Source organism: Stegostoma tigrinum, chromosome 9, assembly GCF_030684315.1.
Source record: "Stegostoma tigrinum isolate sSteTig4 chromosome 9, sSteTig4.hap1, whole genome shotgun sequence".
Lineage (NCBI taxonomy): Eukaryota > Metazoa > Chordata > Chondrichthyes > Orectolobiformes > Stegostomatidae > Stegostoma > Stegostoma tigrinum.
The window spans coordinates 26,846,122-26,871,534 of NC_081362.1; the positions used below are offsets into that span (position 1 = coordinate 26,846,122).

Here is a 25,413-nt window from a genome sequence, read left to right on the forward strand (position 1 = left end):
TTTTTTTCCAGTTCCAAAACAATACATCAGTTTATAAAACACTATTCACAGCTCCAAGAAATCAAGCAAATCAGTTCCAACATTGAAAAAACCTTCAAAAAAAAAGGAGCAGTTCTCACAGTCACAATTTTCTCCCATCTTCCATCTTGGATTACCCAGAATCCTTTTACCAACCAAGCAAGTAGAAAGTATTCCATCGCATTTTTGACTTGTGCCTCGTAGACAAAGGTTGAGCTCAGGTGAGTCAGATGGTGGATCATACACAGAATTACAGAATAGTTATGGTACAAACGGAGACCATTCAGCCCATTATGTCTTCAAAAGAACATCACTACTGTTATGACAAGGAGACAGACAGGTGAACCAAACCAGTCCTTCTACTTCTGTATTTGCGACACAGTAAAATTAAAACCTTCGAAGATACTCAAAATGGACTCAATTGGTTCTTAACCAGACACCATTTGTATATTAAACTATTAGCAATTGCAACTAATAGCAATTTATTAATAATATAGTAACTTCAGCAGAGTAAAATGTTAAAAAGGTAATCTAATTGGTCTATGCTATAAACCCAAAAACCTTTGTTTCCAATCCCACTTACACAAAAGGTAGACAACAAAGCTAAGGGATAAATAAAAGAAAATAACAAAACTGGACAGATTACTTAAGTGTTTCAGAGAGAGTTGGAACTGCAGATGCTGGAGAATCTGAGATAACAAGGTGTAGAGTTGAATGAACAAAGCAGGCCAAGCAGCATCAGAAGAACAGGAAATCTGACATTTCGGCCCTAGGGTCTAAGCCCGAAACGTCAGCTTTCCTGCTCCTCTGATGCTGCTTGGCTTGCTGTGTTCATCTAGCTCTACATGTTGTTATCTCAGATTACTTAAGTAGTTTTTCAAGATGCATTGTTCCATGTGGATCAGGTCACCTTTAGAGTTCAGTCAGATAAAGGCAGAAATACTTATAACTATAACTTTTCTATTTTCTAAGCCTTCAAGAACTGCCCATTATAGGTTGTAAAAGTTCAACGTCACATACTTGCTCTTATATGATATGCTCCAATTAATAAAACCAAGGACACTGTATTTGTTGCAGGGAAATACAGAAAGCAAATGGAATGTTGGCCTTTATTTCAAAGGAAATGGACTATGAAAATAGGGAGTAGAGAAATACAACTATGCAATGCCCGGGTCAGATCACAGCTGGGATACTGTGAACTTTTTCAGCTACTTATCTATGGAAAGATATTCTGACATTGGAGGCAGTCTAGAAAAGGTTCAGTAGGCTGATACCAAGTATGAAGGGACTTTCTTGTCAGCAGAGGCTGAGTCGGTAGGATTGATTCGAATTTGAAGAACGTGTGGTGACTTTATTGAAACAGAAGAAAGATCACACATTTCACACAGAAATGAAGAGGAATATATTCTCTCAGAGTGTAGTGAATCTGTGGAATTCTTTACTGCAGGTCACTAAGTATATTCAAAGCTGAGATAGACAGATTTTTAATCAGTAGTAGAATTGAAGGTTATGTGGAAAAAATAGGAAAGGGGAATTGAAGATCATCAGATCAGCCATAATCTCATTGAAAGACATGATGGCAAGCTCAATGGACCGAATGGCCTTATGGACTCCTCAGCTCTGACCTGCATTTGTAGCCATAGCATTTACAGTTTCATTATATAGTTCAGTTTCTGGTCAATGGTATGCCTCAGAATGTTGATAAAGAGGGAATCAGCAATGATAATGCCACTGAATATCAAGGGGCCATACTTAGACTCTCTCTTATTAGAGAATCAGTGAAGACTCGACTTGTCTCGGCAGCAGAGCTTGGACACAGAGAGAAGATGACCATGTGCAAGACTGACCTCGCTTAGTTCATTAGAGCCTATACAGCCTAGCCATGTTTAACTGCACGTGTAATACTCAGTCCTAGTCTGGTAGCCGGTCGTAGTTTAGATAAGGATTGCAGCAAATTGTAACTTAATGTTGCAAGTGGTACAGAAGTTAATGTAAGAATCAGGAGTTTTATAGCGAAGGAGCAGGTTTGTAGATAATAGTCGGACATACACTCCTTTTTGCGTCTTTAGTGCACTTTGTGAATAAAACTGCATTGAATTGCAAGATATCTCTGACACTTTAGTTCATCTCATAAGCAGAGTACCCGAGGTGAACGGGTTTACATAGAAAGGTGGCAAAGCTTTCAAAGCATGGACAACATTGGTGTCTTTTCAGATAACAAAATGTAGAATTGGATGAACACAGCAGGTCAAGCAGCATCTTAGGAGCACAAAAGCTGACGTATTGGGCCTAGACCCTTCATCAGAAATGGGGGAAGGGGTGGGTTCTGAAATAAATAGGGAGAGAGGGTGAGGCAGATCGAAGATGGATAGAGAAGAAGATACGTGGAGAGGAGACAGACAAGTTAAAGAGGCGGGGATGGAGCCAGTAGAGGTAAGTGTAGTTGGTGAGGTAGGGAGGGGTTAGGTCAGTCTGGGGAGGACGTACAGGTCAAGGGGGCAGGATGAGGTTAATAGGAAGGAAATGAGGGTGTAGCTTGATGTGGGAGGAGGGGACAGATGAGAGGAAGAACAGGTTAAGGAGGCATAGACGTGCTGGGCTGGTTTTGGGATGCAGTAGAGGGAGGGGAGATTTTGAAGCTTGTGAAATCCACTTTGATACCATTGGACTGCAGGGTTCCCAAGTGTAATATGAGTTGCTGTTCCTGTAACCTTCGGGTGGCATTGTTGTGGCACTGCAGGAGGCCCAGCATGGACATGTCGTCTAAGGAGTGGAAGGGGGAGTTGAAATGGTTCGCGACCGAGAGGTCACTTGTTTATTGCGAACTGAGTGTAGGTGTTCTGCAAAGCAGTCCCCAAGCCTCTGCTTGGTTTCCCTGATGTAGAGGAGGCCACAACAGGTACAGCAGATGCAGTATACCACATTGGGAGACGTGCAGGTGAACATCTTCTTTATGTGGAAAGTCTTCTTGAGGCCTCAGATGGGGGTGAATGAGGAGGTATAGGAGCAGGTGTAGCACTTCCTGCGGTTGCAGGGGAAAGTGCCGGGTGTTGTGGGGTCGGAGGGGAGTGTGGAGTGGACAAGAGAGTCACGGAGAGAGTGGTCCCTGTGGAAAGCAGACAAGTGTGGGGAGGAAAAAATGTCTTTGGTGGTGGGGTCAGATAGCAGATGGCGGAAGTGTCGGAGAATGATGCGTTGGATCTGGAGGTCGGTGGGGTGGCACGTGAGGAGGAGGGGGATTCTCTTTTGGTGGTTATTGCGGGGAGGGAGTGTGAGGGATGAGTTGCAGGAAATGCAGGAGGCACAGTCGAGGGCTGCGGTGGGGGGGGGGGGGGGGGGGTGGGGATTGTGGTCCTTGAAAACCAAGGACTTCTGAGGTATACAGGAGTGGAATGCCTTATTCTGAGAGCAGATGCGGCAGAGGCGAAGGAATTGGCCTCAGGCAACCACCTAGAAACCGATATCCATTTCAAGCCCACCGACTCCCACGGCTACCTAGAATACACTTCCTCCCACCCACCTTCCTACAAAAATGCCATCCCCTATTCCCAATTCCTTCCCCTATCTTGGCCTCTTCCCAACTCATTGGATGAACCCAAAGGAATAGGAGAGCAGAGCAATGACAGATCACTCAGTGAGAGGAAGCATTTGAACAGGAAGTGGCCCAATTTGGCAGAATTGGGTGTGCTATGTTAGTATCAGTCCTGGGGTCTGAAGGTCAAAGTTGTTGGGAGGGCCGCAGAAAGACTTAGACAGGCATGTCCCTAAATTAAGTAAAGCTATAGTGATAGCCAGCTGCATGGAACAAGTGAAACACAAAGAAATTGACAATATTAAACTTAAATGAGAGCTAGAGAATGTAAAGAACAGAATCAATCAAATGCAAGCCAAAATTCAAGAGCTGTAATTGAGGAATCAGGCAAATTTGCTGATCATGGGACAGTTTCAGGCCCAGAGAAAAATGGCCTACCATGGGGAACAGCATCTGATTAGGGATCAAAATGCAATCCACAATGTAATGACTCAGCTAGTGAGAAAGATAGGGATTTTCAGTCTGTACTTACAGCTCTAAGCAAGTAAAACAAGAGACTAGGTCCACATTAAAGACCATTTGGAAATGCTAACATGAGACTGACAGATTAAAGTCTGAAAATGGATTATGAGCATCTGCAGGGCCACAGGGAAGAAAAGAGCCAAACAATGACTGACTGGGAAACAGAGGAAGAAATCTATTGGTACACTGAGAACCATCAGGGTTGGGGTCTCCTAACAGCTTCAGTACCCTCAGCATGCCCAGCTGTTTCTCCTACCCCAAGAACCCAAATCCAATGAAAACAATGGAGCCGTTCCATCCCAATGGACATACTAACCACCAGTCACCAAAATGTCACCGACAGCATATAATTCACTGTAGCATAACCGGCAGAGATAGCCAAAAAAATACCCTGCTTTCAAAACCACCTTGAACCCCTATACATTCTTTGGCAACTCCTATCAATAGAGAATTCCTTCGAACAGCCCCAAGGAAATCAAGCTAATATTAATATGCTTGAGCCTCACAGTCTTCTCTGCTTTGCCCCATCCACAAAAATTGGGCAGAGGCAAACTCAAGGACACGAAAACCACAAATTTAATTGCAGTCGATCACAATAGAGGGGACCCCGTAGATGAACTAAACAAGTGCCAGTAAAAGAAAGGAGAATACCCACCACATTGACCAGGTGATTATGGCTGCAGTTCACTGCTGTCTTCAGGTGGTTGGACAGAACCCAGCTCTTAAGATGGAATAGGGCCAAATGGTTTAGGACCGTAGTCTCACAAGCTACGACAAAAAAGGAGGAAGACTTGCAATAATCTTGACCCAAAACACACATGAAGGTGTGGGTACACTGGAGAATGTTCAGCATGTGGGAAAAGAAGTCCAGGAGTAAATGACGCCTTCGTGATTGTTAAGCACACAAAACTAGAAGAAACCTACCAACACGTAAAGCACCTCAAGATTGAAAAGGCCTGCGTTTCCCTGGTACCTAAATCGTAATACTGTTCAAGTGGTGCAGGAGGCTGATCTGAATAGTTCTTAAAGTCTTCAACAATATCCTGCTCCAAGAAGGCATCCTGGTCCAGAAAGGAGCAAATCCCACAAGGCTAGAAAGATGAATGTGATAAGTCCAGTATGGAGAAATGAAGGGGGAGTTGGAAATGGAGGAGGGCAACTGAGATGTACCGCCCCTATACACCCAAGCAGGGAAAAGTTGGGACCAACTGCCATGGTGGCGGGCGTGGGGGGAGGGGGAGTGTACTACAACTATAGCCAAATAGGCAATTATGCCAGAGTGCAGAACACCGCATCCACAAGCGCAGGCAGAAAATCAGAGATATCTCACCATGCCACTAGAGGGACCCATGACACTATCAGTGGTAACTCCAGAGCGGATGCCAGAGACCTTTCCAACCCTATCCCCATGCAGACACAGACCCTACGGCATAACAATATCAGGCCTCACCAAAATGTGAATGTGGCATCAAATGGAAGAGTGCGGAGTGACCCCCGGTAGAAAGCAAGGTCAGAGGCTACCACATCAAGTCCTAATGGGACACCGGAGTTCTTATACAACCCTGTGATATTGATGGTCCAGGTGCACCCCAAAAAGACCCTATGTGAACTCATGGCACATGTACAGGTGAGGTTGGAAACCATCCATTAAGATTTGCGGTGAGTAATACTACCTGCCTTCATCTGGCCATATTAATCACCCTCTACCCAGTGGTAGAACATCTTGGTTTGGATTTCATATGGAAATGCAAGCTATCATTTGACCTATGAATTTTTGCATATATCAGATATCTGACATGGATGAGGCCCTTCAATTGAAGTCTCCACAGAGAGGTATGTAGATAGCATTTTCACTCTGGAAGAATTTTATTTAAGCCTGTGGAAATGACTGGTTGTTCTTTTTTGTATTTATTTGCTCTGATTTATTTTTAAATTTTCATTTGCTGACCATTTCAGCCTGGGACCCAGGTGCTGCCTGGTGGAAGATCAAGATCAGAGCTGTATGACTCTGCTGATGTTCATTTGGATCAAGTTGAGGGACTGCGACTGGACAGCCATGGCTTGATCATCTAGGCCTGAAACCAGGCTGCGCAACCTTTCAGCTGGCAGGCTTGATGGGATTTTCAGGACAGGTCAAGCACAAAGCATCCACACAAGACAAGGACAGGCAAGGAAAAGCCTCAACCTGCCCTGAAAAACAAAGCTGGTTTGTGTATTGGAGTTTGACAAGCAGACTCACTGGAGTCCTGGGTTCCAGTCATGACCGTGTATAGGGAGGGTGACGAGCACTTGACGTATCAGAAGATGAAGAGTCGCCCCAGCGTCTTCCTCATGTGACATCAGAATCCCATTGGATGCTATGACGTTGACCTGGAAGATCAATTGGCTGAGGGCCAGAGAATATCCTGGAAGGATACAGTAGGGAGGGAGAAGAAGGGACACTGGGCAGCTAATCCCTCAGTGAAGACTCAACCTGGCCCAGCCACGGAGCTCATTGAAGACAGAGAGAGAGAGAGAGAGAGAGAGAGAGAGAGAGAGAGAGAAGACAACTGTGTGCAAGACCAACCTTCATTGAGTTCATCAGAGCTGACTATGCAGCCTGGCCAAGTTTAACTGCATGAGTAATACCTAGTTCTGGTCTGGCAGCCAGAGTAATTATTTGTAAGAATTAGGCATTTTAAAAGCAGGAGCAGGGTTTTCGAGGGCCCCTTTTGTGTCTTTAGTGTATTTTGTGAATAAAATTGTATTGAATTGCAAATTGACTCTGATCCTTTTGTTTGTCTCAGTAGTATTCAAGTAAACCAAATTTACACAGAAGATATTGTCCCCACACCTCCTCCCTCACCCCCATCCCAGGCCCCAAAATGACGTTCCATATTAAGCAGATATTCACCTGCACATCTGCCAATGTGGTATACTGTATCCATTGCACCCGGTGTGGCTTCCTCTACATTGGGGACCGCTTTGCAGAACACCTCTGTTCGGTTCGCAATAAACAACTACACCTCCCAGTCGCGAACCATTTTAACTCCCCCTCCCATTCCTCAGACGACATGTCCATCATGGGCCTCCTGCAGTGCCACAATGATGCCACCCAAAGGTTGCAAGAACAACAACTCATATTCTGCTCAGGAACCCTGCAGCCCAATGGTATCAATGTGGACTTCACAAGCTTCAAAATCCCCCTTTCCCCCACTGCATCCCAAAACCAGCCCAGCACATCCCCTCCCCCCACTGATTCCCAAAACCAGCCCAGCCTGTCTCCGCTTCCCTAACCTGTTCTTCCTCTCACCCATCCCTTCCTCCCACCTCAAGCCGCACCTCCATTTCCTACCTACTACCTCATCCCGCCTCCTTGACCTGTCCATCTTCCCTGGACTGACCTATCCCCTCCCTACCTCCACACCTATAGTCTCCTCTCCAGCTATCTTATTTCCTCTCCGTCTTCGGTCCACCTCCCACCTCTCCCCATTTATTCCAGAACCCTCTCCCCATTCCCCTCTCTCTGAAGGGTCTAGGTCCGAAACGTCAGCTTTTGTGCTCCTGAGATGCGGCTTAGCCTGCTGTGTTCATCCAGCTTCACACTTTGTTATCTCAAATGTACACAGAAACTGGTCAAAGCCTGCAAAGCACAGATAGCCTATGGCATGAATATTACTTGCCACTTGTTAACCCAATCTTAAATACTGTCCGGATTGTCCCGCATTTCGACACAGGTTGCTTCAGTATCTAAAGAACTGCAAAATGTGAACGTTGCACAATTATCAGCAAACATTCCTACTTGTGACCTTATGATGGTGGGAATGTAATTGATGAAACAACTGAAAATGGTTGGGCCTTGGACACTACCCTAAAGAAATCCTCGATTTGAAATATTCTGACCTCCAGCAGTCACAACCATTTTGTCCTTTGTGCTAAATATGATACCAACCAATGGAGAATTTTCTCACTCGTTCTCAATGACTCCAGTTCACTAGGGCTAAATGAACATCTCTGATGAAGGGTCTAGGCCCGAAACGTCAGCCTTTGTGCTCCTGAGATGCTGCTTGGCCTGCTGTGTTCATCCAGCTCCACACTTTGATATCTTGGATTCTCCAGCATCTGCAGTTCCCATTATCACATCACAATAAAGCAAGCTTTCTGGTGAATATCACATTGTACTCAGCCTGTTAGCAAAATCAAAGTGATTATTACATTTCCTAGATTAGAACAATGGCTACACTATAACAAGTATGAGATAGCCAATGCAATGTAACTAATTCTTTCTACACGTTGAGACAGAGGGTAAAAATATGAAGGTTTTTGGTCTCTTTATTTCGGGACAGAGACATTGCATTCGAAGTTCAGAAAAAGTTCGCCCGGTTGATGAGCAATGTTGGCATGTGAGGAACGGTTGAGCTTATATTCACTGGAGTTCAGAAGAATGACAGGTGATTATTAATCACAAGGTTCCATAGGATAAATACTGATAGGAGATGCCCTAATTTGGGAGAATCTAGAATTAGGGAGCAGAGTATTAAGTAATAGCTTCCCATTTAAGACGGAAACGAGCAAAGGATTAGTTTTTAAAATGGTCGCTTCCTTGTTTGAAATCCCAGACCACATGTTAATAGATAGAAAATAAGACTGAAGCTGGTTACCGGACAAGTCCACCTAGATCCTCTCCCTGATCTTTGACCCCGAAGCAATACTCTCTCCACCGTCCGGAACGCAGGAAGTGACGCTAAAGCTACTGTGATGACCTTAGACGCACGCTGTTGCCTAGCGACCGTAAAGACAGTTTAGAACAGCGACCGAGTTACCGACTGCGAGTAACGGTGACGGAGGAACCGGTATAAGGTGAGTGACGGCTCAAGGGGGTAGGAGAGTTCGGTGTGTGCCCAGCCCTGGGAGAGAGTGAAGAGGAGGGTAATGAGGTAGGGAGTGAGGCGACAGTCAGCCGGAGCCGCTGGGACTAAGGGAAGGAGGGAGGGGTTGGGGGGAGGATGTGGGGGACATGCTGTGAAGGGGATGCGAGAGTATGTGGTAGTGAGAGCAGGTGGGAACATTCGGAGTTACACAGAGTATAGTTGAGCTTTGCATTGTGGCATGGGTGGAATAAAAGGGAGAGGGGCTTAGGTGAAGAGAGGGGGGAGGGCTGTTTGGGGGAGAGTGTTGAAGAAGGGGTTTATTGGAGGTTGAAGGAAGATGGTCTAAGCGACCACACCGATGGAAGTTGAGGCGGAGTGGGGAGTGGCTGCAAATGGGGTCAAATGGAAGGGATGCATGGCAGTGGTGGGATAATGGAGTGTGTGGAGGCAACGGGACAAGGGATGTATGGCAGCTTTGGGTGGGTGCAAGTGGTGAGGGTTGGTAATGTGTGTTGGCAATGGGAGGTGCTTATGGCAGGATGGGCAAGTGGTGGTAAGGAGCGGAGACTGTGTGATATTTTTGATGTCTGGAGTCATCCATTTTCAATATGTATTTTGTATTTGTTGTTGTTCATGGAATCTGAACATCTGTAGCAAGGCCAGCTTTTGTTGCTGATCCCTAATTTCCTTTGAGATGGTGATGGCAAATCAAAATGGGGTCACATTGGACCATAGGTTGCAAAGCATTGTCATTGTCCTTTGCATGTATATATTTAGCCAGATTGTTTCTACTGGTGATATTATTGGGCAAGCCAGTCATAGAATAGAATGGCCATTTATTGTCACGTACTTTTTAAAAAAACAAAAACAGTGAAAAGTGTTTAGGTTGCAATACCACAATGCCCATGTTAACAACAGAAGGCATAGATTTTTAAAACATTAAGACAAAGTCTCCTTTAGTTCAATTCATGGCTCCTGAGACTGGATTAAAAAAAAAATGCTGTCGCAAGACTGCTATGATGAGCTGCTGGAATACCAGCTTAGAAGCCCCTGCAAAAGCTGCACAATTCTCATCTGCTGATCAGGGTAGTTGGCTTTCAGCCTGTCACTGACCAGAATTCAACTAGAAGGGAAATTCCTCCCTAGGAAAGAGGAATAAATGTTTACCCTTATACTGGCTACCTTACCAATCCTCCAAATACTGCAAAATGTAATATTCCCAACTTGACCTCTAATGTCATTGCCTCATCGCCCTACATCGCTGTCAAATGAGCAGTCAATTAGAGACAGTGGCAGAATTGATGGGGTGTTTGACAGGTAAAACTTCGTGTTTAGTGTACCTGTGAAACCTGAGAAACTTTAAGTTGATTTTGCTGTTGAGCAGCATGTTTAAAAAAAAAAGGAGTGGACTTGGGGGAATTCAACAGAATGCCTTACAGACACGGGCTGCAGTTCCAGTCGGTATGAAACCGTGACATTATTCCTTTTGCATCTGTTCAGTAGCTATACTTGGAGTAAAGATATATAACTAGCCCTTGATCTACATGTCATCTCAATTTCCTTTATGATATCTCATTTTATATTTGACATTTTAATCATTTTAATTTTTATCCATGGACATTTAACATTTTTCTCCTACTCTTTCTGGTACCCTATTATGGCATCTAGCAGATCATTTTGACTTGAGGCAATATTCTTGCTCCCTGTCCATGAGCCCATCTGTCATTGTCTGGGAGGATGAATGGCCACAACTTCGTAAATTAGGACTTTCCTGGAATTAAATCAGAAAACAGAAGTACATTATCATCTATAAGGAAATTCACTTCTGGATCAGGACCTGTCAGCAGTTCCTGCATAACAGTGGTCAGCAAACTAAATGGCCAATTTAGTGACTTTCTTGTGTTTGTATGCCTTTTCTAAAAGGTCATTCCCCTTCTGGTGATCTAAACTCTTATTGCGGAGTGCAGCTGAGCAGAGTGAAGCTGGCAGTTTGGTGAATTAGGGAGTTCATTGAAGGAGCTGCTCTTTTTTGACAACTTTTTTTGTCTCCAGTATTTTGTTCTTACTTTTGATAAGGGAAGACACTGATGAACAACTGGTAAGTAATTCTACTAACAATAAGGAGTTTCTAAATTGAGGTATTTGGTAGGGCAATCTGATTGAATGTGCCCTCTATAGTATGTAGAAATTTGAGGACAGACCATGTTCCTTCACAAATACAACTGAAGGACTTGTCACCAGCTGCAAGACCTTGAGCCCTGGGTTTTGGAACTTGGACAATTGCTAGTGTTGCTATGGTGCATCTGTGAGTCAGAACTATGTAGCTAGCAGGTTCAGTGAGGTGGTCATTACTACAGGTGCACGCAGATGGGCTACGAGAACCAGAAAGGGAGCTCAAGAGCCCAGTGAGACAATCTGGCTTACTAGCAGATTTTCCATTTTAGATGCTGGTAACAACAATGGATGCTCAAGGGTGTGCAACAAGAGCCATATCCATAGCCTTGTGTATTGTTCAGCTCCATATGAGATAAGAAAGAGTAAGGGCAGTAGTGATTGGGGATTTGATAGGAGATCAGAGGTGTCTCTGAGGCCAAAGACATGACTTCAGTTTGGTGGGTTGACTCTGTAGTGTGAGGGTTGCAGATGTTTGCGATTTTGGGGTGCATTTTGACTTTCATTGTCAAACCTAGGTTAATTACAATCAAAGACTGAATTTTCACAGAGCCAATCCAAAATTTATTCGTTCCTGTTGATCATCATATCCATGTCATATACAGATATTTTTTGTGAATTTGCAGAATTTAAGTTTTTCATAAGTACAGTAGAAATGATAAAAGCAATAGTTGTCAGCCTATCTGCTTTGGGATACCAGTTCACAATTTTGATTTAACTGGGCACAAGTTTGTTAGAACTTTCTATCTAAACAGAGAGAAACTTCAGAGTGCTGTGGCGCAGAGGGATCTAGGTACGTTTGTATGTGAATTGCAGAAAACTAATAAGAAGCTATAGCAGGTAATAAGGAAGGAAAGTGGAATTTTGGTATTTGTTGCTAAAGGATAAAATATAAAATTAGGGAATTATTGCTCCAGTTGTACAAGACATTAGTGAGACCACATCTGGAGTATTGCATACAATCTTGGTTCCCTTACTTCTAGGAGGCTGTTCAGACAAAGTTCACTGGATTAATTCCAGAGATGAATGGTTTACCTTATTAGAGATGAGACTAAGAAGTTTAGGCCTGTACTGTCTGAGTTTACAAGAAAGAGGAGATATAGTTGAGGTATGTAAAATGCTAGAGGACATTAACAAAATAGACATAGAAAAGATGTTTCCTCATTCCTCTGTGGGGCAATGTAGAACAAAAAGTCATTGTTTTAGGATAAGGGATAACCGATTTAAAACAAATCATAGAATCGTGGAATCCCTACAGTGAGTACAGGCTATTTGGCAGAACAAGTCCACACCGCCCTTCTGAAGACCATCCCACCCTGACTCATTCCCCTTAATCCTGCATTTCCCCATGTCTAACCCACCTAACTTAAACATCTATGGACACTATGGGCAATTTAGCATGGCCAATCCCCCTGCCCTGCACATCTTTGGACTGTGGGAGGAAAAAGGAGCAAACCCACGCAGACAGGGGAGAATGTGCAAACTCTATACGGACAGTTGCTGTGCCCCTTGCACTATGAGGCAGCAGTGCTAACCACTAAGCCACCGTGCCGCCCGAACAATGAGGAGAAATCACCTTTTTCAAAGTCGTGAATCTGTGGAATTCACTACTCTGTAGTGCAGTGGATGCTGGGATATTGACAGATTTTTGAATTGTAATGAGGGGTTATAGAGTGGCCAAGATGAGATCAGCCATGATCATACAAATGGCAGAGCAGGCTCGAAGGGCTGAATTTACTACCATTGCTCCTTGCATTAATGTTCTATGTTTGCTCTTCCTTCCTGTGCACTGCACCATTAAAACCCCTGCCTTACTAGGGACAACACCCCTGGGGATGATCAGAGGTATCTTGAGCTATAATTAGCTTATTTGTACATGAATAGTTTTTGATCAGTCTTGAATTTGCTAGGTGGTCCATGCCTAAATTCTGGGATGGGTTTCTTTAAAAGCAATAATTATCTTATTGATGCCATTTCCTCCTGTCTCCTCATTCGTTCTTTTCATGTGCAAATCATTTTATGTAATTATCCTTTTTTATAACAACCTGCCTTTCTTTGTTTAGTAATTCAATAGTTCTGTACCAAGATAAGTGTATCAGGGAGCCATTAATGCATTTCCTTAAAATATGTAGTGTCACTGCCCAGTGATTAACTATCATCCTAAATGTCGCAATTGACACATCTAAATCAGAGCTTTTGGAGAAAATGTCCTTTGGCTACATGAACCATATGACCCCACAACATTGTCGATGCTGAAAACAAATTAAAGCTCAAAATAATCACACAAACTAATATACTTAGATGTATCACTTACCTTGAATTATGCTTTATAACACAGCTGTGCCTTTGAGTAAATATGTTTTCTCTCAAAATATTCTGGTATGTTTGCCTTTGTATGTATTACCTGTGTCATAAAATAGCAACCAGAAAACTACTGACCTTACTTTTCACCTGGCTTTCTTCACTACTGGGAAAAACTACTTCAGAATGTCCTTAATTCAACAAAATATAGTTTTGATTCCTGACTTTCTTATGTCAAAATACTTAATTATTGAAAAGAAACCTCAATCCTACAGGTGTCTTGGAGCTGCTGCAGACCATTCCAACTCCCAGTTCTATATGCTAGTGTGCTCAGGAACAGAAAGATTGAACAATTGAATGCATACCTGGGAAATTGTTTACTGAGGAGGGCACAGGATTTCTGAAGTATTGGGACTAGATCTGAAGCAGGTGGGATCTGTATAAAATGAACAGGTCCTACCTTGGCAGGCATAAGACTGACATCCTCACAGGGTGATTTTCTAGTTCTGTTGGTGAGGGTTTAAGCAAGATTTACAGGAAGTGAGAACCTACAAGGGAGCTGGGAGCAGAGACGCATAATGGGTAACAGAAAATAGAAAAATAAAGTAGAAAGCAGAAAAAATGAAAGCAAGTACTACATAGGATCAGAAAGCAGAATTGTGTTAAGAAACAAAAGTGGAGGAAGATTTTAGTATCATGTAAGAAGGACCAATTATAATTTGCAGTTAAGGTCACATTAGGAAAATAGTTACTACAAAATGATCAAGTTCGACATTCTATTTGGAAATGATAAGTTAATTCTGGGTCATATTAGGATCATAATTCTGTTTCCTGTGTCCAGAATTTGATAGACAAGCAATGGCTAATATGTGAGGAAGTGTTATGTGATCAACAATGAATATACATTTCTCTAGTATTTAGACAGGAAAGGTGAATCAACTGTGGCTAACAAAAAGAAGTTAAAGATTTCATCTGATCAAAAGAAGTGGCTTATAAGATTGCTACAAAAAGCCCAAGGAGTGGGAACAATTTCTAATTCAGCAACAAATGGCCACAAACTGATAAAGCAAAAAAGTGAATATGAATGTAAACTCATGACTAACATAAAGGCATACCAAAAGCATTTCTGGTATGTGAAAACATTAGCAAAGTCAAATGTGGGTCCATTACAGATGAAGGTGGGAGAATTTGTAGTGAGAACAGGGAACTGGTGAAAAATTAAACAATAACTTTGTGTCAGTGTTTACGGGGGAAATACAGAAAATTTCCCAGTAAAACAAGAGACTTATGGAAAATAATGGTATTTATGAAGAGGTAGTGCTCAAAACTAAATGCATTAGTTAGTATGCAGTTGCCTATTTTAGATACAGATAACGCAGTTCAGTTGAATCTCTTAATCAGTGGATTCATTGGTGGTCATCTTTAAAAATTCTATCGAATCCTGCAAACTGAAGAATAGCCAGGATAACCTCACTATTTAAGAAAGGAGGGAGAGAAAACTGAGAACTGCAAACCTGTTAGCTCACTATTATTAATAGCGAACAGCAATATGCCATTCAGCCCATTGAAGCTATACTGCCATTCAATGAGATCATGATGGATCTGATAATCCTCAACTCCGTTTTCCTGCCTTTCCTTGTGATAAGCCAACCATGGTTAACTATGGAAATTTAAAGAAGAAACATACAATGTGTCATAGATTAATGGTAAGCCAGAGGATTGGGAATGTTCTCAAAATCAGTAAAAGACAACCAAAAAAATGAAGAGGGAGCAGATACACCTTGAGCATAAACTTGTAAGCAATATCAACAAGGATAGCAAGTGTTTCTTTAAATATTTTTTAAAACGACAGAAACCAAAGTTAACATAGACTCCAAAGAGAATGAGGCTGCAGAAATAATAATGAGGAACTAGGAAATGGCAGAAGAGTTGAATAAATACTTTGCATCAGTCTTCATGATTGACACTGAAATAACTTGGCAGCATATTCAACTAAGGTATAATTGACACTAAAGGAAGGAAATGTTGAGTGAAATTTTAGGTTCCATTGGGGATCCCTATTCAACCATATACCATACCAACTGAGGGCAAACAGGTCCCTCTAGAGGCTTGCCCTGCAACCATTTCATAGCCAGTGGACAGTTAATTAGATCAAACCAGGCCTTTCATCAACTTCTGGGAGTGTGTCAGATGTCAGAGCTACTCACCAATCAAACACCTGACTGCTTTCTCACGCCAGCAGTGTCACCAGGTTGAGGTGGCTCCCTGCTGGAGATTGCCATTGGTGCTAATTGCTGACATGACTTGGATGGGGTGGCAAGTATTACCAGGTCACAGTAGCAGGGGTCAATGAGGAGGGTGGACAAGCAGAAGGCAAGGAAAATTGGTAGAGTTGGAAGAAAATCTTAAGGGGACACTGCTATTCTGAGAGGATTTGTAATCACATCCTAACAAAAGCTACACATTGTGATAGTTGGCATTGACCTTCAGCCACTACTGAAGAAATTGCTAAACCAGTGCAAGGAATAATGTCCATGGTATTCTGCCCAATTTTAGATTCCTTACCCATTTGCCATGTCATGCCTACTGGAGTATGGAATAAAGTTCATCCTTGTTGATAGCTTGGTTATATAGAGAGTGTTTTGAGGAATGTACCAAATGAGAAATCAAAAATTTTTACATTTTAACTTCAAGATATTTATGGAGAAAATTCTGGAGTTTGGAGTATGCCAGTGGTGGGACGCAAAGACATGTACCAGAGGATTGTAAACCAGGAAAGGTTTATAGAGGCAGGCTATTGTCAAGATCCTAGCAAGGTTTAAACACCGGTTGGTGGACTGGGAGCCGATACAGACAATATAAATATGATGAGTGGAAGCAAATATGGTGGAAATTTTAAAAATTTGGTAGTAGAATTTAAGATGAATTTGTGTTGAGATGGGAAACTAGACAGGAGACATTGGGGATAGCCAAGTTTGAAAGTCACGTGGATCAGGGTTTCAGCAATTGATGGCCTGTGATACGGATGGAGATTTGTGAAAAGGTATCAAAAAGGTAAAATGTCTGGACAGCAGGGTCAAAAGTAATTATGGTATAATGGAAATGGTAATAATGGATTTGGATCCATTATAGTAGCAAAATGGATGCAGAAAGTTGGGTTAGGTAGGCATGTAAAAGCTAGGACAAATATTTCCTGGTAGTAAATGGAGTGGGGAAGAGACCAATATTCTCTGTTGTATTTCTTCCCCTTCATTATTATCACCATCAACTTCTTCTGACAGCTCCTGATGATTCCCTCTCATTCATGGGATCAGTCCATAGCAAAGGGTTACGTAAACCAACAATGTGTAACCAAATATGCTAGAATAAACGAAACAGAAAATGGCATGAAAATTTGTGGTTTGTGCTACTTCACAGGGCTGTGTAATGACTGTATAGTCATGGTGCAATCGACTTGGTACCAGCACTGCACCACTGATACTGGACGCCTAGCTACGAGAATGGAATTCGAAACCAGAACTCCTTGCCCTGTTTCTCGGTGAAGCAAACACCTTGTGAGTAGTGCAACATCTTGTGGACACTGGCTGTAAGTTTCTTTTGTAAGATTAAGTGGATGATGAAGACTGGCAGTTGAGGGATGCCTTATAGGTGGCATTGAACTAATATACAAAATCTAATTGAAGTCTGGCACACATTGTAAGGCTTTGTTAGGAGCTTCAACACTTACAAAAGTACCTTGTTAGCAGGTTTACCTAGGTGCAGAGAACATGATTGACAAACGTCACTGAAGTCATGAGTTATCTTTTCGTGATCTGTTTTGTTAATGTTATGTTGATAGCTTTCGTTATTGATACTTAAGTGATTTCATTAATTGACCCTTTTTTAATAGGGTTAAAAAATCAGCAGTTCTTTTTCAAAACACAATTTGTGAATATATGATATAGTTTTTTTTCTGAGCAGGTCCACACATGCCATTGTTACTATAGGCCTGTTGGTTGTGCACGAGTGAATGGACATGGAAGGACCATGAGTTGGCATGGCGAGTTGACAGGTTGAGCGTTGTCATGGGGACTGAAAGAAGCTGTGGTGATATATGGATATGAGTTGGCACTGAGGAACCATTGTGGAATGGTAAAATGGTTTTCACTTCCCTTTCAAAAGGTTCCTGAATCCAGACAATGGGGCCATGAGTGGTCAAAGAGATGTGTACCCTCACAATGAAGCCTGCCCTCATCCCGTTCCATAGAGAATTGGGATGCTGGAAATAGGATGGGAATGCTGGAATTGGGACCGACTTGTCATGTTTAGACAGGTTCAGTCTCCTTCCAGTTTTGCAAAACTCCAACCCCCAGACTCTCTCTGCATCAGACCATGTGCAGGGAGTGCTTCCCTCTAGTATTGTGGTATAAATACATACAGCTGAAAATCAAAAATTAGGAAGACAAAGAAGAAAAACGAATACAAATGATCAACAAATATAAAATAGGTAAATATTTTTATAAAAATGCTCTGTTGGGAATAGGACCATTAAGGGAGAAACAAGATAATGTCATAAATAACAATAGTGAGATGACAAAAATATTAAAGTTAACTTCAATATTTGGAAGATATTCCAAGTGGGGACAAAATTAGTTGAGGTGGAGAACAGTGCGTTTAAATAAAAATAAGAGGATGTATTGACTAAGTTAAACAAGTTCCGATGGTAAAACACCTGGACTGAATGAATTAGAGCCACATAATTTAAGGCAACCTGAAGAATTTTCAACAGAGGAGTTACTACTGATATTTAATAATTCATTTGACGCTGTAGTATGAACAGACTGGGTGAAAGCCATTGCAACCGCTACATTTAAGAAAGGGAACAATATGTGAAGTGATTCATTTTGGAAGGTCAAATTTGAATGCAGAATACAGGGTTAATGGCAGGATTCTCAGCAGTGTGGAGGAACCGAGGGATCTTGGGGTCCACATCCTTAGATCCCTCAAAGTTGCTACCCAAGTTAATAGGGTTGTAAAGAAGGCATACTGGCTTTCATTGGCAGGGGTATTGAGTTTAAGAACAGTGAGGTTATGCTGCAGCTCTATAAAATTCCAGTTAGACCACACTTGGTATATTGTGTCCAGTTCTGGTCACCTCATTTATGGGAAAGATGTGGAAGCTTTGGAGAGGGTGCAGAGGAGATTTACCAGGATGGTACCTGGACCAGAGGGCAGGTCTTATGAGGAAAGGTTAAGCGAACTAGGGCTTTTCTCATTGGAGCGAGGAATGATGAGAGATGACTTGAATGAGATGATGAGAGGCATAGATAGAGTGGATAGTCAGATGTTTTCCCAGGGTGGAATTGACTATTAACCAGGGGGCATAATTTTAAGGTGATTGGAGGAAGGAATAGTAGGGGAGATGTCAGAGGTAGGTTCTTCAGAGAGTGGTGGGCATGTGAAATGTGCTGCCGGCAGCGGCAGTAGAGTCAGATACTTTAGAGACACTTAAGCGACTCGCGGAAAGGCACATGGAGGATAGTAAAATGCAGGGTAGATTGATCTTTGTAGAATAATAGGTCGGCACAATATCGTGGGTCGATGGGCCTGTATTGTGCAGTACTGTTCTACGTTCTATGTCCAGAGAATTATAGACATCCTCTTGGCGTCAGTGGTAAGGAGAAATGTGGTACTCTTACTCATGGAAAGAATAGTAGAACATCTATAGAAACAAGAATAATAATGAATAGTTAGTATAAATTTTGGCAAAACTTGATTGATTTCATTTGATTTTTATTTTCAGTATTAGCAGTGATAGCTGAAACCAGTACTGCAGTAAATGTAGTGAATCCAGATTTTGAAAATGAATGTAGTGATGAATAAAAATCACTGACTTTGGAGTCAGATGAGAAGTTGCAGAATGGATTACTAGGAGGCCTGAAGACACAAAGTTGAGAGTGAGATTAAGGAAAGTTATTCAGAGTAACAAAAGGTGAGAAATGTTCACCCACAGCAGTAGTGCTGGGATCACAATTGTTCACAATTTACATGAATGATTTGGACTGTGGAATCAAAGAAAAATTTCTAAATTTGTACATGATACCAGTTTCTGGCGAGGAGAGTAGTGGTCAGTTCTGAAGAGGACTACAACAAATTACAGGGGACGTTAATGAACTTGCAGAATATACAAATAGTTTGTAAATAAAGTTCAACATTGTTTTGGAAGGAAGAATCAGAAGATTAAATAGCATTTGAAAGGTACAATTCTAGGTGGGATAGAAGAACAGAGGAATCTAGGTGTACAGTTACACATCAGTAAAAGTTGCAGTACAGTTTAGCAAGGCCATGAAAAGAACAAGTACTAGGCTTTATTTCTAGAAGGATTGAATTGAAATGTAATGAAGTTGTACTAAATCTGTATCAAAACTTAATTAGATCATACTTTACAGTACTGTACAGCTTTGATCACCATATGACAAGGATATAGAGCAACTGCAGAGCTGAGACAGAGGATTTACAAGGACAGTGCCAAAAATATATGGGTATGCATATCAGAAAAGGATCGACAGGCCGTGTATCTTTTTTCTTGAAAATAGAAGGCTAAGAGGTGATCAAACAGAAGCCTACAAAATTATGAAAGGCTTTTGGAGAGTGAATGCAGAGAGGAAGGTTCTAATTGTTAGGAAGAACATATCTAGAGTTCATCAATATAAGGTAATCAAGAAATCCTACAGGCAATTTGGGAAGAAACCATTTTACAGAAAAAGTGGCAAGGGTGTGGAACATGTCTCTGTGTCTCTGTCTCTGTCTCTGTCTCTCTTCCTCCTCCTCCTCCCCCTCCCTGGATGCTTTTAAAGCAAATTTATATGGGAACTGGGAACTCATTTGATGTTGAAGCGAATAGATGGTTACATTTGGAGTTGTAGATGAGGAAAGATGGGAGGATCAAGTAAAGCATAGAGGTCCACATTGATACATTGGGCTGACTGGCCTGTTTCTGTGTTGTATATCCTACACAATCATTGAAATCAATCTCATCATCTTTTCATCTCATTCCTCTTGGAGAAGTTCTTCTGCATTTTCAACTCTAACTTTCTTGAAGGGATGGGGTTAATCTGCAAAATTTGGGGGCAACACCAGCCTTTCCAGCTTTCTGACAGTTAACTCAGTGTTTTGTTGCTTATCTCCTGTTGTTTCAGTCTGGTGCTCCAGTATTCTGTCAAACTTGGCTTTTCATAATTTGAGCAGCCAAGCACAACTCCAATTTTGAGATTTGCATCTGCCAACATGTATGTAACTGACTTTTCCCATGAGATACTGACAGTGATTGAAAACTGTAGGTCATTGGCTCAACTTTCAGCTAGGAACTTCAAGACCTGATTTTATGTAAAAAAAAAACTAAGAATCAAGTGGATGGTCGCAAAACCAGAATATGAATTGTGCTAAGGTCAGATGTAAGTGTAAATCTTTAAAATGTAGCTCTTTATTTTTGTTTATATTATTCTTCTCATTCAGAAAATAGTGTAAAAGTGGATGGATTCACTGAAAGGCTTCTTGCATTTTATAATATCTTCCAAATCAATTGGTAGGCAGTAGTTTGTCGTTTTTGGAGGTATTATGGCCTCCCTCAACCACAAGGTGAGGGCAGGGAGCCAGCTACACATTCCATTGTCACTGCTTTGAGTTGAGTATGTTAGTGACCCAAAAATGAGAATGACATCCATGACCAATAGCTGTAAGGAATCCAATCAAAAACATACACAGCTAAAGATAAGTACATAGTTGCTTTATACATGCAAGTTATCATTTTCTGTTAAGTAAATTGATCTTGATTTTCAAGTAACTTGAACCTATGGTACTTACCAATCCTGTATGAGGGTGGTAACTCTGTTCATAAACACAACACAACACCCAATAGTGCCACCAGAATTCAGACTCTAGAGTCAGATGTACAGCACAGAAACAGACTCTTTCGTCCAACTGGTGACTAAATATCCTAAATTAATCTAGTCCCATTTGGCCCATATCCCTTTTAAACCCTTCCTTTGTATGTACCCATCCAGATGCCTTTTATGTTGCAATTGTACCAGCATACTCCACTTTGTCTGGCAGCTTATTCCATACATGTACCATCCTTTGCATAAAAAGGTTGCTGCTTAGGTTATTTTATAAATCTTTTCCCTCTCACCTGTAAACCTATGCCATCTGGTTTTAGACTTCCCTGCACTGGGGAAAAAGACCTTGACTATTCATTCTATCTATGCCTCTCATGATTTTATAAGCCTCAATGAGGTCCCCCTTCAACCTCTGACTGTCTAGGGAAAATAACCCCAGCCTATTTAGCCTCTCCCAATAGCTCAAACTCTCTCACCCCAGCAACATCTTTAATTTTTTTTCTGAACCCTTTCATGTTTCACAACATCTTTCCTATAACAGGGAGACCAAAACTGAATGAGTATTCCAACAGTGACCTAACCAATATTCTGTACAGCTGGAACATGACATCCCAACTCCTATTCTCTGTGCACTGATCAATAAATGCAAGCATACAAAATATCATCTTCATTACCCTGTCTGCTTGTGACTCCACTTTTGCGGAACTATGAAGCTGTACTCCACAGTCTCTTTGTTCAGCAACACTCCTTGCCCTATCCTGATTTGCCTTACCAAAATGCAACACCTCACATTAGTCTAAATTAAACTCTAACTGCCACTCATTGGCCCATCTGATCAAGGTTCCGTTGTACTCTGAGGTAATCTTCTCCATTATCCAATTTTTGTATCACCTACAAGCTTAATAACCATACCCAATATGTGCACATCCAAATTATTTCTTTATACTCAGTCTTCACATTTTTAGACAAATTCTAAAATCTGCACCTTCAGAAATGGAATGCTGGAGGTACATCAATTTAATGCACTTATTCCACTGTAATTAGTGAGATATGTGCTTAATTATTGACTAGATTGGAATATTGTTTTAAGTTAAGTTTTCAAATTCACTTGCCCAATATAAATTGACTTTGTTTAGATTCAGCAGTGTACTTGACATCATATTGTAATATAAGATAGAATTATTAATCTCTCTTCTTTTCCTCTCTGTATTTCTGCTTTTAAAGGACAGTAACATTTGCATTGAATCATGTCGTATCAATCTGGATCAGAAGACCTAACCAAGTCATTGGTCTTTCGTCTCCATGAAGGCACACCTGAAATTGTGCGTCATGTTCTCCTTGAGCGTGGTTGGGTGGAATTTAATGAGGAAGAACAGGATGAAAATGATTGGAACTTGTATTGGCGATCTGGTTTTTCTAATGCGGACTATGAAAACATTATGCCTTGGCAAAGATTGATCCACTACCCAAAAATCATGGGTATAACTCGAAAAGACAATCTTGCTCGTAACTTAAAACGTATGTCAGGGGTTTATGGCTCTACAACATATAACTTTAGCCCTATAGCTTTCATTCTCCCCAATGATTATACCAAATTTGTCGCTGAGTATACGAAAGACAAGAAGGCAAATGGTGGAAAGCTTGGATACTGGATATGCAAGCCTGTTGATCTCTCTCGTGGTAGAGGAATATTTATATTTCAAGATATTAAAGATTTGACTTACAGCTGTTCTGTTATAGTACAAAAATATATCAGCAACCCTCTTCTCATCTCTGGTTACAAATTTGACTTACGAGTCTATGTTTGTGTCACTAGTTTCTGTCCATTGATGGTTTATATTTATCAAGAAGGTCTGGTGCGATTTGGGACAGAAAAATATAATCTTGCGTCTTTAGATAATGTGTATGCTCATTTGACAAATACCAGCATCAATAGATTTGGACCTTCTTACACGGTGGATAAAGAACGGGTTGGTTCTGGTTGCAAATGGACAATGAGTCAATTCCGTGCTTTTTTGCACAGTCTTAATATAAATGAACCACTCATGTGGCAGAGAATAAGCAATATTGTGACAATGACTTTGTTAACAATTACTCCCTCCATTCCATCCCCTCCTAACTGTCTTGAACTATTTGGTTTTGATATCCTAATAGATGACAACATAAAGCCATGGCTTTTAGAAGTAAATTATAGTCCAGCACTAATGGTAGACTGTAATGCTGATGTAATAGTGAAGAAAGGGCTTTTATATGACCTCATTGATCTGCTGAATTATAAAGAGGTTGATAGATTGCGCCAACGTGGTTACCCAAGTCCCTGGCAATATAATATACTTTCTCGGAGCCATCCTTCTTTTTATGTGACTAACTCATTTGGAAATGTACTGCCTCTTCACTCCAACAGTTCTAAAAAAGCAAAAGAAATTTGGTCCAGTACTCAAAATAATTCTCTATTAGTCTATCGTAAAAGTTGTAGTCAATCTAATGGGTACAACCAAAGTGAAGACCAAGAGATGGATTCCCAGAAAGTAGAAGAAGAGAACAAATCATCCTGCACCAACAAACAGCAGTTCTCTCATATGCCACATTCCACTGGGGAAGATTCTGGGAAAAATATCAAGAAGGTGTATGGTTCTAGTGGTGCTGTGTCTGTCTGTTGCTTGAACGCTAAGGAATGCACAAAGAATGTGAAGCCCACTAGATCACTGCCAAAGAAAACATTGACTTCACAGATGAGGGAAAAGATGAACAGAAGTTATTTACATACACAGATGGGCAGAATAATGTTGCTAGAAGCAAAATCTGGACAGTCTGCTGGGTATTTTCGTAAAATAGGCCCGAGGTTTCCTTCTGTTGATCTCCAAAGATACAAACTAGCATCTTTTCCTCAGTACAGTCTTTCAGAAGTTGATAAGAAGCCTATGAGCCGCATTGGTGACTTTATACTGACGTTTCCTTTTAACGAAATAACATTAAAGGCTTCTCGGGACCTGATAAACATAAGGATAATAATGCAGGAATTGCAGAAGATGCTGAAGATATTACAGCAACCAAAGAGTGCAAGAAGAAAAAGCGAGCCCCATCTGTTTGGCTTTTCTAATAGAAAAGAATGTTTTGGTTCTTTTCTGTGGGGTCCACGGAATCCTCCGTTGATCAGTGAATGCTGCTTTCAAAATTAAATAATTGAACTTTTTGTTTTAACCTTAGTTACTTTAATTTTATAAATGAAGATATTAAATTCTTCACAAATGGAATTAGAGTTCTTGGGATAACTTATTTATGATTTTTCATTAAAAATAGTTTACACGTATTGGTTTAATTTATTTTTATCTGGAAACCGAACTACCCGTTGGGTGCTATTGAACCAGTTACCACAAGTGATAGAAACAAATTTTAGTTTCACACAGTACTACATGATAGTTGTTAACAGGAGATGGCTATTGTGCTATGCAGTAAGTGGAATAATAATGTTCTGCTTATTTACAATTAATGTAATATAATGCACTTTATGAGCATTTTCTGATTGTTATTGCAGTAAATTAGTGGAAATCCAACCTTTAATCTGCTTCACTGCTTGTCTAACTTTGGCTGTATGACTCATTTCTTACAACAGCTCTCAGGAGTGGTTAATGAATTTTATTAAATAAAATAACCTACAATAATTCTCTATATTGCATGCCTGTATTCATTTGGACTATGGGAGAATGAAAAAATGAACATACACTGATATCCTTCAGTTTGATGAGCTAATGTTCCTACATATTCAAAATATCTTTTGAGATGCAAGCTGTCCTTAATACAATGACCTACAGTGCCACAAAAGGTTCGTTATCACACCAGACTTCGTTAATGCATCAGGTTCTCTCTTTTAAACAACAAGAAAACCTAAGATAGAACCAAAAAAAACTGCATCTGTTTCTGGATCTAAACAGGAAATGCTTGTTTTTGAACAACAAAAAATTTACAGGCCATGAACCCAACTCTGATCTATTGGATCTGAGTGTCAATTAAGTTCTGTCTGGCTTGTTGTGCCAACTCTGCGCAGTGTTCGCATCTATGAAAATGATATTCCTCCTCAGTATATTTATCTTGCTTCTCTCAAAACTGTTGCAGCATTCCCAGTTCCTCAGCACCTATCAGATCC

At 41.1% G+C, this 25,413-nt stretch overlaps 1 protein-coding gene and 1 long non-coding RNA gene across 3 annotated transcripts in view; one reads left to right on the plus strand and one right to left on the minus strand.

The window, feature by feature from the left end:
• Positions 1-8,771, minus strand: part of LOC132210008 (uncharacterized) — a 107,144-nt gene extending 98,373 nt beyond the window's left edge. The window contains exon 1 of the long non-coding RNA XR_009446134.1: positions 8,713-8,771. This is a non-coding gene — a long non-coding RNA (uncharacterized LOC132210008). The remainder of the gene's footprint in view (positions 1-8,712) is intronic.
• A 36-nt stretch (positions 8,772-8,807) lies between these two features.
• Positions 8,808-24,913, plus strand: ttll2 (tubulin tyrosine ligase-like family, member 2). Of its 2 annotated transcripts, none has more exons than XM_048536393.2 (3): positions 8,808-8,911; positions 16,813-16,981; positions 22,494-24,913. In XM_048536393.2, exon 3 carries the CDS (start codon positions 22,517-22,519, stop codon positions 24,446-24,448), a length of 1,932 nt encoding a protein of 643 aa, XP_048392350.1. In that variant the 5' UTR covers positions 8,808-8,911; positions 16,813-16,981; positions 22,494-22,516; the 3' UTR covers positions 24,449-24,913. The 2 variants fall into 2 exon arrangements, with proteins under 2 accessions (XP_048392350.1, XP_048392349.1); XM_048536392.2 differs by having other exon boundaries at positions 16,813-16,949.
• Positions 24,914-25,413: the final 500 nt, after the last annotated feature.